We start from the raw sequence: 14,351 nt of genomic DNA on the forward strand, positions 1-14,351 counted from the left end.
ACACTGCCAAGGGGTGGGGCCTGAAGGGGCAGGGCCTGATCAGACTTGAAGGGAGCAGCCTGTGGGGAGGGGGGCAACTCCATAGCAGGGTCTTGCTCATGTAAAAAGATGCCCTGATCTCTGAGGAACAAGTCTTGCCAGCATCTTTAGGTCCCACCCCTCTCATTCAGCACAAATCATCCCTCCCTCTAAAGAATTGCTAAATGGAGGAGGGTTGTGATTGTGATTGCCCCAACAGACCCAGTGGGAATAATACCACATTTTCCACTGGAGTTAACACTTAATTATTTTAGCGGAGAATTGTACCCTTCATATCTTGAAGGAAATATTTCTGAACTTCTTCCATTCAGGATGAGTGTTGCAATTGAGAAACGCAAAGAAAAGTATTTTCACTGAGAAAATATGGATTTTAACTTTGTAAGTAATGGGCAGAATTATCCTGATGACACTCACATTGCTGACCCTGCCTTTACCTGACCTGGACAATTCTGGGAAGTCCCAGAAATTGAAGTCAGGTTAAAATCCTGATGTAATCTTGCACCCTATCACCCCTGAGGCGCCGACAGAGGAAGGCATGAGTGGAGGTATCAGCTGTGTTATTTTGATAAATGCAGGAGAATGCTTGGAAGGTAAGAGTATGGGACTTGGCACTTGAACAATTTTTGCCACTCCCCTATCATGTCTTCCTGAGGTCCTGGATCATAGCAGAATGGCGGTACAGTGGTTCGCATCGCTCCCTCACAGCTCTAGGGACCTGGGTTCAATTTCAGTTTTGGGTCACTGTGTGGAGTTTGCACATTCTCCCTGTGTCTGCGTGGGTTTCCTCTGGATGCTGTAGTTTCCTCCCACACTTTCCGCCCAGTCCATCAAACAAACTAGCCTCCATTGGCTCTATCTACCCTTCCCACTGCCTTGGCAAAGCAGCCGGCATAATTAAGGATCCCACACCCCCTGAATCTTCTCTCTTCCACCTTCTTCTGTTGGGAAAAAGATACAAATGTCTGAGGTCACGTATCAACTGACTCAAGAACAGCTTCTTCCCTGCTGCTGTCAGACTTTTGAACAGATTTACCTTGTGTTAAGTTGGTTTTTCTCTACACCTTACAATGACTGTAACACGACATTCTGCAGTCTCTCATTTCCATCTCTATGAACGGTGTACTTTGTCTGTACAGCATGCAAGTAACAATACTTTTCACTGTATGTTAATACATGTGACAATAATAAATCAAATCATATCAAAGTCAAATCAGATCACTCCAAAAGATGTGCAGGTTAGAGTGATGCTAAAGTGCTCCATAGTCTCCCACAATGCGTAGATTAGATGGATTAGCCATGGTAAATGTGTGGGGTTATAGGGATAGGGTGGGAGAGAGGGCCTGGGTACTTTGTCAGAGAGTCAGTGCAGACTCGAGGGGCCGAATAGACTCTTCCGCACTGTAGGGATGCTATGATTCATTTGGTTGAGAGTCACAGTTATGATTTTGATGATCAAACATGTTCACAATAAATGGTGGAGCATGCTCGAAGGGCCAAATGTCCTAGGGACCACTCCTTTGCTGCTGACTTCCTCAGCCACTTCTTTTGGGAGGATGGTGGTTACTGAACGATCTGCCTTAAAAAAGTCTTTGAAGTCCTACAGCAAGTCTTTGGTAACTGTTTGTAACTAGGTACATAAATACAGTAAAATGAACAGGCAAGGAACAATCGGCATATGTCAGTCTTCACGTGCCAGCTCTGCACTCACCCTAGATCTGAGTCATGCAGCTTTTTACATCAATGTCTACTCAGTCCCACGTTAACTCTCTATGTGTGCCTGACCCTTATATTCCAACTTCCATTCCTGACAGCTGGAAAGGGGAGGTTGTCCTCTTCTGCCTGTCTATGGGCGATCTCTCCTCACTGTAGGCCCTCAGATGCTGCAGCAATACCTCTAGGTAAGCCTGGGGGACCTAGGATGCAGCCTCCCAGCTCTTTTCTCCAATTCTGTGATTGCTGCAGCTCAAATTCCAAGTATCAGGGAACCGTTGTAACTCAAATCATACCCCCTTTAATTAGAAATCCTTGCATTGAAAGAAGGGTCACATCATCCAGCCCACATACTCTAATTTCCAGGGAGACCTGAGGCAGGATAGTTAATTGCACTGGGGAATGAGCAATGGCTGGACACACACATCAATGAGTCAGATTGCAAATCTGAAAATGCTTCCACTGTTCTGGAGGAATTAAGGTGAGAAGAATCGGCCCAATAACACTGCTAATGTCAAATGTGGAGACAATTGATAATTTAATATCTTAAATCAATTCCTTCTCAAATTCAGTGGAGTCAGTGCGTACATGATAATGTGAGTTTTGGTCCAACATTCCTTTTAACAATGTAGTTGGTTATCTTCCCATCCCTGAGGAGGAATACCTTTCCTAGCATAATGAAACAGTTGGGCCATATCTTTGTGAATACAGTTTGAGACAAGTCACCTATAGCTGGAGACACAGTGGAGGTGTTCCTCTTTGGCATCCAGATTTAAAACCTCAGTGAGTCATAAACACTATAAACTTGGGCACAAACTGCAGACAATTTTTCAGAGATTATATTGAATATACAATACAAAGATAGGCTACTTGATGCAGGTAGTCAGTGCCGGTATCTGTCAGTCTCCTCTCATTCCAGCTACCTCACCTCAAAGCATATCTATTATCATTGTCTTATGTATTTGTCTAATCTTCTTTTGAAAACACGTAAGATATTTACCTCCATCACTTGTTGTGGTAATGAGTTCCATATTATAACCACTCACTGTGCAAAGAAATTTCACTAGATTTCGCTGTTGGATATAAGTTCCTATTTTACATTTAAGGTTCCTAGTTTTGAATTCTCCCACCGCTGGAAACATTCCCTCCACATTTATCTTATCCAACATTCATTTTTTTAAAGACCTCAACCAGATTGTTTCAAAGTCTTCTCCTTTCTAAAGAAAAGGCCCTTACCCTATTCCAACCTGTAATCTCTCTGTTCTCTTACCTTCCTTGTAAATCTTTTTACACTTTATCCTGGCTTCTATATGCTTTCATTTCTTGTGTGTTCATCCATTGAGATTGAGGTAAAGATGACCATGTTCATCATCTGGGGAGGTTAATAGTTTTGCGGTGGGTATATCAGTGACTGCTCAGATTGATTTGTGCCTGGAAGGTTCTGCTGCAGATAGGACTGAGGACGGGGTTTTCCACAAACTGTTGGCTCTGAATTTTCAATCCTTGCATTTTCTGAATGCCTCTCGTAGCATTTGCTTCTGTAGCAAACCACACCTTTTATATTTGGATGCACTAGTTGCGGTGATCCTAGGCAAACTCCTCCCCGGACCTGAAATTCATAGAATCTTACAGTGCAGAAGCAGTCCTTCAGCCCATTGAGTTTGCAACAACTCATGACAAATAGCTAACCTCCCACCTAATCTCATTTACCAGCACTTGACTCATAGCTTTGAATGTTATTAATATGCTAAGTGCTCATCAAAGTACTTTTTAAATGATGTGAGGCAAATCGCCTCAGTTGATACTAAAAGTCCTCAGTAATGGAGGTAAGGGGTGGTATGGTGGCACAGTGGTTACTCACAACGCCAGGGGCCCAGCTTCAATTCTGGCCTTGGGTGACTGTTTGACTGTGCAGAGTTTGCACATTCTCCCCGTATTTATGTGGGTTTCCTCTGGGTGTTCTGGTTTCCTCCCACAGCGCAAAGATATGTGGATTAGGTGAATTGGCGATGCTAAATTGCCCCTTAGTGTCAGGGGAATTAGCAGGGGGTTACAGGTATGGTGCCTAAGTGGGATTGTTGTCAGTGCAGACTTGATGGGCCGAATGGCCTCCTTCTGCACTGTAGGGTTTCTATGATTCTATGAAGCCTTCAGAATGTCTTAGTAAAGTTTCCTTTAACACCATGAGAGTACACTCCAGATTCAAACTCTCCATAGAAGATTTGCTTTGCTAAGCCAGCGTCAGACATTCTAGCTACATGGCCAGCTCAGTTGTGACTGCGTCAGTATGATGTGGATGCTTGGCATGCCAGCTCGGTGTCTGGTGTTTTGTTTTGCCATCCGATCTCCAGAAGCTTCTGGAAGCAGCTCAGGTGAAAGTGGTTGCGCTTTCTGATATGACGCTTGTACCTATAACAAGTCTCATATGCATAGACAAAGTAGGCGGGACTATTGCATTATAGATTTCATTTGGTAGGTAGAATTACTCCTAGACTGATGTTCAAAGTCTGTCAAAGGCTGCACCTGCTTTGGCAATTCTTGCCTCATCCTCAGTATTGACAGCTAGATGGAGTGTATTGCTGAGGTAAGTGAACTTATCCACTGCTATGTTCTAGTCACGAACTGAAACCTTGGGCCCAAGATAGGGCTTTCCGGAGCATTTGATACATTTGTGCTAATAATAAGGGTGAGGTCATTGCATACATTGGAGAACAAGTTTATGCTATATTGTATGTCCAACTCTGAATTGACAGCAAGAACACAGTCGTGTCCTTTCATTACTTGAGAGACTGGAACTGTGCACAGTAATCTAAGGGTGGCCTGACAAAGGTCCTGTTCAAGTTTAACATTTCTTCATTATATTCATGTTTTATATCCCTAGAAACAAGTCCCAGTGCTTTGCTAGCAACATTGTAATAGCTTTGCTAACATCTGTTGTTGTTTTTAATGATTTGCTCAGCTGTAGCGCTAGATTTCTTTGCTCTTCTCTCTTATTTTCCCATCTCACATTTATCTACTTTAAAATTAATTTGCCACTGAACTGCCCAGTCAGCAAGTTTTATAATAGTTTCTTGTATTGTATTGCAGTCTTTCTCAGTGTCAGCAATACCCCCCAGTATTATATCAACTGCAAATTTAATATCATTTACGACTAACAGTAATCCTTGTGTAAAACTATTCTCTATTTTCTTAGAATCATAGAACCATTGCAAAGTTATGGTGTAGAAAGAAGCTGTTTAGCCCATCATGACTGTGCCAGCCAAAAAAGAGAAAACAACATTAGCTGCTCATTTTAAACCTGTTTTCCAGCACCTGGTCCGTAGCCTTGCAGGTTATAGCACTTCAGGTGCAGTTCCAGGTAACTTTTACACGAATTGAGCTTTCCACCAATTCAGACAGTGAATTCCAGACGCCCATCACCCTCTGGGTGAAAAGGCTTTTCCTCATGTTCCCTCTGATCCTCCCACCAACCAACTTAAATCTATGCCCCCTGGTAATTGACCCCTCATCAGGGGAAAATGGTCTTTCTTGTCTACTCGGTCTAGATCTACCTGTCTAGGTCATTCCAACCTGAATCAAGCTCATTTTGTGCCTAAATTTGAAGGTTGCACTAACAGCCCATTAATCCAAACAGGAAACCTACCTATCTATATCTGGTTTGGAACTATGCTTTTTAATGATGTAACAGAGTAGGTTGATGAGGATAAAGTTGATGTGATGTGCGTGGACTTCCAAAAGGTATTTGATGAAGTGCCAAATAATATACTTGCAGGCAGAGTCCGAGCCTATAGAATAAAAGGGAGAGTGCTTGCATTTATACAAAGTTATGAAATGACAGGAAGCAAAGAATAACGGTGAACAGCAGTTTATCCTACTGGGGTGAGGGAGGCAGTGATGAGGGGGTACAGTGGGAGTACTTAGACTGCTACTTTCCTTGATCTATAATGGATGTGCTGGTAAAATTTTAACATTTGCTATTGACACAAAACTTGGAACTATTTTGAACTATGTGGAGTATAGACTCCAAGAGGATGTAAACATAACTAATGGAATTAACAGACACTTGACAGATAAAATTTAATGCAGCAATATGCAAAGTGATGCATTTTGATCAGAGAGGCAATACACAACAAAGAGTACAATTTCAAATGAGTTGCAGGTGAAGAGATAGCACTGCTATCTCACAGCGCCAGAGACCTAGGTTCAATTCCAGTCTCAGGTCACTGTTTGATTGTATGCAGTTTGCACTTTCTCCCCATGTCTGCATGGGTTTCCTCCGGGTGCTCTAGTTTCCTCCCACCGTCCAAAGATGTGCAGGTTAGGTTCATTGTCCATGCTAAATTGACCCTAGGGAAATTAGCAGAGTAAGTAAATGGGATTACGGGAATAGAGCTGGGTGGGATTGTGGTCGTTGCAGACTGAATGGCCTCCTTCTGCACTATAGGGGTTCTATGATTCTATGAACATGGTGATGCATGTGCCGAAACTGTTGAAAACGATGGTACAGGTTGAGAAAGTGGTTATTAATGAATCCTGGGTTTTATAATAGAAACAGAGATTAGAAAATCAGAAAAATGATGGTGAACATTTATAAAACACAGGTTTGGCCTGAAATTCTGGCCCCCACACTTTAGGAAGACTGTGAAGGCATTAGAGAGGGTGCAGAATAAACTTACAAGAATGGATTCAGGGGTGAAGGACTTCAGTTGCCAGGATAGATTGGAGCAGCTTGGACTGTGCTTCTTTGAGGAAAGAAGTATGAAAAGAGATTTGATGGAGATCTTGAAAATCATGAGGAGTCTGGGTAAGAGCAGATAGAGGCAAACTGTTTCCATTGGTGAAAGGATCAAGATGACACCAATTTAAGGTGATTGGTAAAAGAACCAAAGATAACATGGAGAGAAAGTCATTAATGCATCAGCTGGTTTAGATCTGGAATACTCAGCCTGCGCATGTGGCGGAGGCAGGTTCAACTGTGGCTTTCCAGAGGCACTTGGATAATTATCTAATTTGAAGAGATTTTACAGCCTATGGGGAAACATCTGAGACTGGCTGAGTTGCTCCTGCAGGGATCCAGTATGGATGTAAAGGGCCTAAGTGGTTTTCTTTGTACTGTCACAAATACATGATTCAATACTTATATCACAGAATTGTTACAGTTCTGAAGGAGACCAGTTGGCTCATTGTGTCTGCACCAGCTCTCCCATTGAGCATTTAATTTAATGCCATTCTCCTGCCTTCTCCCCCGACCCTGCTTCTTTTCAAATAATCATGCAATTCCCTCATGAATGCTTTGATTGAATCTGCCTCCACCACAACCCCAGGCAGTGTATTCTAGATCCTAACCACTCGCTGTGTGAAAAAGATTTTTTTCATCTCGCTTCTGATTCTTATATCAATTACCTTAACTCTGTACCCTCTGGTTTTTGATCTTTTTGCCAGTTCGAACTGTTTTCTCTTATCTACTCTGTCCAGGCCCCTCATGGGATGCAATTTTACAGCCCCCCCAAGCTAGTAGGATTTTCCAGTCCCACTGAAGTCAGTGGACTTTTAAATGGCTCGCTGCATTTTACGGCCTCATCCCCCGGCCACGATGGGGCTGTAAGATTCCACCCATAATATTGAATACATTTATCAAATCTCCTCTCAGCATTCTTTTCTTCGAGGAAAAGAATCCTAACATTTCCAATCTATCTTCAAAGCTGAAGTTTCTCAACCCGGGAACAATTCTTGTAACCTCTTCCGCACTCTCTCTAATGCCTTTTCATCTTTCCTAAAACGTGATGCCCAGAATGCAGTACTCCAGCTGATGTCTTATACAAACTCAATATAATCTCCATGCTCCTGTATTTTGTGTTCATATTAATAAAGCTCAGGGCCCGGTATGCTTTATTAACTGCTCTCTCAACCTGTCCTGCCAGCTTTAATGACTTATGCACATGTATACCCTCTGTACCTGCACCAATTTTAGAGTAATATCCTTTATTTCATATTTGGTGGGATTTTTCACCCTCTCTGTGGCAATGTTTCATGGTTGCAGGAGGTAGTGCATCACTTGTCTGTGGCAGGATCTTGTGGTCCCACCAATATCAACATGATTTCCCATTGAACATACCCCTTACCCCGGGGATCTTGCTGTGGGGGTGCACCATCAGCTAGACCGTATGATTCTGCCGGAATGAGTGGCAGCAAGGTTTCAGCAACTGTCTTTCATTGTTCTTCATGCCAACATGTATCACCTCATATTTCTCTACATTGTACTTTATCTGCCATCTGTCTGCCCATTCTACCAACTTGCCTTTGTCCTTTGAATCTCTACACTGTCCCCTTCACAGTTTATGATGGTTCCAAGTTTTGATCATCTGCAAGTTTTGAAATTGTTCCCTGTACACCAAGGTCTAGATCATTAATATACATCAGGAAAAGCAAAGGTCCTAATACTGATCCTGGCGAACTGCATTACAAACCTTCATCCAGCCCAAAAAAAAAATTAGTAACCATTACTCTGTTTTCTGTCACAGCTAATTCTGTATCCATCTTGCTATTGTCCCTTTTATTCCATGAGCTATAACTTTCCCACAAGTCTGTTGTGCAGCACTGTATCAAGTGCCTTCTGGTAATCCATGTGCACATGGTTTGGTAACATGTAAGTCTAGCTTGTATTAATCTGGATCTAGTTTCACAGCACCTATATCTGATGTCATTACCATAAATACCTGATTTGGCATAATCTGTGGAAGTGGAACATTAGTGACAACCTTGCTTTTGTTGGGAGGCCCAATGGGAGTAAGTTCCAATTGGGCTTTCCACTGTCAAAGTTTCTGGGCTCCTCTGGGGGGAATTTGGCCCTAGAGACCCTCATGTGGGGTAGATGAATTGTTGCTGAGAGCTGCCAGCCAATTGGACATCAGCAGTGGGAATTGTGGCCATGGGCAGAACTGCAGGCTATTGCCAGTGAGAAGGATGGAGTCAATAGCTACAGAATGCAGTTGGAGTGAGAAGTTAAAATACTGGCTTCAGTCTTTGCTATATTTAATTAGAGGAAATTTCTGCATCAACATTGCATCATGAATGAGCTGTCAATTTAGAGACAGCAGAGGAATTAACAGAAGTGATGATAAAGTGGAGCTGATGTTGTCAGCTTGTGAAGCTAATGCCTTGCTTTTGGATGATGTTGCTGACAGGCAGCATGTAAATGAGAAATTGAAAGGAGCCAAGGAGAGATTCTTGGGGCACACCAGAGGTAACTGTGCAGGAGCAGGAAGAAAAGCCACTTTAAGTGATTTTTTTGCTGTGATTAAATAGATAATGCTGGAACCAGATAAGAGAAGTTCCACCCAGGGCAATGGTGAAAGTATGTTAGAGGAGGTTGATGTGGTGTACCATATCAAAGGCTGCAGACAAGACAAAAAGGATAAGGTGGGGTTAAGTTTCTGGTCAATCGTGATGCCCCTGGATATTGAACATGGGGATTCAGCAATAACAGTACCATGGAATGTGAAGGGGACGTGATTAGCTTCTTTGGTGTTGGAGATGGTTTTTGCCTGGCAGTTGTGTGTTGCAAGTCTTATTTGCCCCTATCAATCCAAGCCTTGAAAGTTATGCTGGGCTTGATGTATGTAGGCACAGACTTCTTCATTATTTGAGGAGCTGTGAATGGGACTGAACACTGTGCAATCTTCAATGTACATCCTCCCCTTGTGGAGGGATGATCATAGATAAAGCAACTGAAGATAGTTGGACTTCCTTCAGCGAAGTCCTGAGGCTGAGGAGTGCTAGGTATGACTCTAGCCAGTGGAGAGTTTTCCCCTTGATCCCCATTGACTTCAATTTTACTTGGGTTCTTGGTGTGACACTCTGTCAACTGCTGTCTCTTAGCTTAAAATTCAGGGCACCATTCTGCACATGTACATACTGACAAAACCTCATCAATGTGCGTTTTGTGCACAATAACATAGGATGCCTGCAGTTAAATATCTACAGATTAGCTTTTCTCCCACTCAGTTATATGCATGTCCCTGGATTAGTTCAAGTCTAATCCAGAGTCTGCTGCTTGTAGACCAAAATGAAGTCTTGGCATTCCAGTCCATTTCCTCCTTGGTCCTTGCCTCACCGCATTAACCTTCTCCTAGATAATAACATAAGAGAAAGCCAAGGATGAAATGAAGATATTCGTAACTCATCCTTTTACATCATTTGTTTGCTTCTAATTGGTAAATTCACTCTAGCAATTTTAATATTGTGTAAGTCCTGTGCCAGCATTGCAGATTCCCAATGTTCTGTGTGGCCAATTGCAACCCTATGGTGATGATACTGGTTCAACTACATCCAGCACTCAGGAAAACCCCATTATCAACATCACTCAAACAGATTATCTAATTGTTAACTTATTGCTGTTTGTTGCACCTTGCTGTTGTAAATTGGCTGTCATATTTTCTACATTACAATGGTGAACTTATTTCAGAAATATTTAGTTGAATGGAAAATGCTTTAGAATGCCATGACAGGCATTTTATAGAATCATAGAATCCTACAGTGCAGAAGGAGGCCATTTGGCCCATTGAGTCTGCACCAACCACAATCCTACCCAGGCCCTAGCCTCATAACCCCATACATTTACCCTAGCTAGTTCCCCTGACAATAAGGGACAATTTATCATGGCCAATCCATCTAACCTGCACATCTTTGACTGTGGGAGGAAACCAGAGAACCTGGAGGAAATCCACACAGCACGGGGAGAATGTGCAAACTCCACACGAACAGTGACCCGAGCTGGGAATCTGTTTCAAGTCATAGCCGTTTACAGTATGGGAACAGGCCCGTTGGCCCAACTTGTCCATGCCACCCAGTTTTTTTAAAAACCCCTCAGCTAGTCCCGCGTTTGGCCCACACCCCTCTATACCCATTTAACTGCCTAAATGCTTTTTAAAGGCAAAATTGTACCTGTCTCAACTACTGCCTCTGGCAGCACGTTCCAGACATTCACCACGCTCTGTGTGAAAGAACTGCCCCTCTGGTCCCTTTTTTACCTATCCCCCTCACCGAAGTTCCAGAGCAGAGTGGAAGGAATGAATGCGATATTGTGTAGAATGCGTCATGAAACTGATAGCAGTTTTGTCTTGGGGATAATTTTTGTAGATTAGATATGCAAGGGATTGTTACATAAAGGGGTGCTTATTTGTGATTCTAACCAAGTAGGAAAGTTTTTTTTTCTGGGGAATGATCTAAAAGACTAATTTTAATGGTGTAAATGTGGCCCTATGTGTTTGGGTTTCCTTTAACAAATGTTTTAATTCAATATTTAAAATCTTCCAAAAGTGTTACTGGAATTCTGACTTCAAGGACATGTTTGTGTTCAAAAACACACAAAAAAGAGTTATGACACCTTGCCAAGTTTCCCTCTGGGATTTGGTTTGGTTTGTGTGGCAATTGCCCCCCCCTCTATATCATAACAAAATGTGCAATAAAAGCAGGAAATGCTGGAGAAACTCAGCAGGTCGGGCAGCATCTATGGAGAGAGAGAGAAGAGTTAATGTTGTGAGTCTGAATTAACTCTTTTGGAACATTAACTCAGTTTTACTGTCTTCATGGACACTGCCAGACCTTCTGAGTTTATAGGAAAATAGAAGATAGGAGCAGGAGGCGGCCAACTCAACAGCCTAACTCTGTTTTTCCCTCCATAACCTTTGATCCCATTAACCCCCAAGTACTATATTCAGCCGCCTCTTGAACACATTCAATGTTTTGGCATCAACTACTTCTTGTAGTAATGAATTCCACAGGGTCACCAGTCTTTGGGTGAAGAAATGTCTCCAAGTCTCCGTTCTAAATGGGCTACCCTGAATCCTCAGACTGTGACTCCCTGGTTCTGGACTGCCCCCCACCATCGGGAATCCCTGCATCTATCCTCTATATCGTAACAAAATGTGCAATAAAAGCAGGAAATGCTGGAGAAACTCAGCAGGTCTAGTCCTGTTAGTATTTTATAAGTCTCTATGAGATTCCCCCTCATTTGTCTGAACTCCAATGAAAAAAATGGAACCTCGATCCCTGGTGCTGAGAGGCAGCAGTGCTAACTGCTGTGCCACTGTGCATTGCAAGTTCTTTCTTTTAAAGACACATTTTCAATATTGCCATGTTAGATCCAGTAGCTGAATTTTTTATATTGAATACATAAAATAAACAAAAGCAAAAACTTCAGAACTGACATGCACTGTTACACACTTTCTTACAGTTTGTGCTTTAATATTAAAGATAGATCAGCTTTCTTACTCATCTTAAAAACTCAAATATTCCATTAACCTTGCTAAAAATAAACATTCTCTTTAATGTTTGGATCACAAAAGTCTTTTGTTTTTAATCTCTCCTGCCTTCCACCCATTTCTTCTTCCTGCCACATTCCCCCATCACTGGCCCAAAACCTATTATTGCATTTCTATCTTTCCTGAGTTCTGATGAGAGGTTATCCTACTCTGAAACGTTAAATTCTGTTTCCCTCCACAGATGTTGCCTGACCTGCTGAGTATATCCAGCAATTTATTTTTGTTTTAATTTTGCAGCTCCAGCGTCCACAGCAATTTGTTTTTCCATTAATGATACTGTTTACAAGCAATTAACTCAACAATCTCTTATTTCTTCCTTTTCAGAGGAGCCTGACAATGGAACAAAACGAGCACTTGTCAACAACTCTCAGAACAAAGAGGAACAAGGTGGCTGTGTACACCAGGATACAATAGTTACTCAGCAGGTCATCAAACTGGAGTACATATACACGAGGCCACCCCAGTGGTCACAGTCCTTACCAACCATCTATGTCATAACACCAACCTATACTAGACCAGTTCAGAAAGCAGAACTGACCAGGCTAGTTAACACTTTCCTCCACATACAGAACCTGCATTGGATTGTGATTGAGGATTCTCCGCGCAGGACCGGTTTAGTAGCGCTGCTGTTAGAAAGGAGTGGATTGAACTTCACCCATTTGAACGTACAAAGCCCAAAGAGCGTGAAGCTGGGCCTCAGTAAATCATATTCTCGCACGCCAAGGGGGACTTTGCAAAGAAACTTGGGTCTGCGCTGGTTGAGAGACAGTTTGAGCCCTAATGACTCTTCAGAGGGTGTGGTTTACTTTGCTGATGATGACAACACTTACAGTTTGGAACTCTTTGAGGAGGTGCTTCCTTTTTATCTAAGACAATCTTTGTATCAGAGCTGAGGCATTTAATTTATATATCATGTAGTGACTCTTTGTTCATCATAGTCACTGAATTTTATTGCTTATTATAGACAGCGTGCCGTCATAATGAACACCTAACAAGTAACAGTAGCATATTATTAAAACTAGTCATGCCAACATGTTATTTTAGCCATTTGTTTACTTAAAAAAAAATCTGATATTAATCAAACTATAATGAAGGGCCAGGACAGTCATTACAAGTCAAGTTCCTGAAAAGAAAGTTGAATTTGAGTCTTTGACTCTGGGTCTCCCGAGTACAAGTTTCATCAATGTTAGCTTATAGGTATGGAGAGGGATTCCATCGCATGCCATGAAGTTTAGCTCTGGAAATGTGAGTATTAAACATCATTTTGGACTGATATTCAGATTCAACAATCAACCCTAATTATTGTTACTAATGAAGGTGGGATAATCCAGAGGGTTAACTTCAGAAGAAGGAATTGGAGAAAATAATACAAATGTAATTTGGCTATTTTGATGCTAATTGCTGAGTGACATTAAAAGCAGAATCAAATTATGTTTAGACAGAATTTACCATCAGGAATCAGTAGTGATAGGGACAAATTAACATGTCTCAATAGATGCTTCTTATTGAAATGAGAGCCACATGATTTATAGATGAAAACAAACTTAGGAATTTTAAGAATAGACTAGCTGATACAAGGAAAACCATACAGCATTTGAATAATTGGAAGACTGAAGATAGACAAGAAGGAGACAGGCAGCCTTAAGCATGAAAGATGTACTTTCAGACTGCCAATGCTGCATTGCTAGCTTTAATATATTTGCTTTACAGTCAACTGGAGATTCAAATAATAGTGTGTTTTTAATTTCATATTTTCAAGCAACAAAAATCTTGTCAACTCTAATGACACATTTCTTGGATAAAGCACCCATTGCAAAGTGTGGATAATTCATCCTATTATTTATATTTTTCAGATGCGATTTACCAAAAAGGTTTCAGTATGGCCTGTTGCTTTCGTTGGTGGACTGCTGTATGAGTCTCCCAAATTGAACACTGCGGGAAAGGTGGTCGGGTGGAAAACTGTCTTTGACCCAAATAGACCTTTTGCTATCGACATGGCAGGGTTTGCAATCAACATTAAGTTGATACTGATGAAATCTTCAGCCAACTTCCAGCTGTATGGGGTCAAGGGAGGATACCAGGAGACCAGCTTGTTGCGGGAACTTGTAACTTTAACAGAGCTGGAACCCAAAGCTTCAAATTGCACTAAAGTAGAGTAACGTTCCAGTTGGGATTTAATTAACACAGATCTTATTCTTTCTCTGCCAAACCTGTCGGGCATGTATCACTCTATAAACTAGTATCAACACATTATGCACTGAAGCTCAGTGTGAGTAAAGA

General features: G+C 41.8%; 1 protein-coding gene across 2 annotated transcripts in view; it reads left to right on the plus strand.

Moving 5' to 3' along the window:
• LOC145353327 (galactosylgalactosylxylosylprotein 3-beta-glucuronosyltransferase 1-like) overlaps positions 1-14,351 on the plus strand; it is a 114,612-nt gene that overhangs the window by 76,901 nt on the left and 23,360 nt on the right. For both annotated transcript variants that reach the window (XR_013888683.1, XM_080203979.1), the window contains exons 3-4: positions 12,396-12,922; positions 13,925-14,221. Coding sequence is in view for 1 of the 2 variants with exons in the window: in XM_080203979.1 (XP_080060105.1) it covers positions 12,396-12,922; positions 13,925-14,221 (824 nt within the window). In the remaining variant the exon portion in view is untranslated. The remainder of the gene's footprint in view (positions 1-12,395; positions 12,923-13,924; positions 14,222-14,351) is intronic.

The sequence above is a fragment of the Carcharhinus amblyrhynchos genome, chromosome 15, assembly GCF_965287045.1.
Source record: "Carcharhinus amblyrhynchos chromosome 15, sCarAmb.v2.hapA, whole genome shotgun sequence".
NCBI lineage: Eukaryota > Metazoa > Chordata > Chondrichthyes > Carcharhiniformes > Carcharhinidae > Carcharhinus > Carcharhinus amblyrhynchos.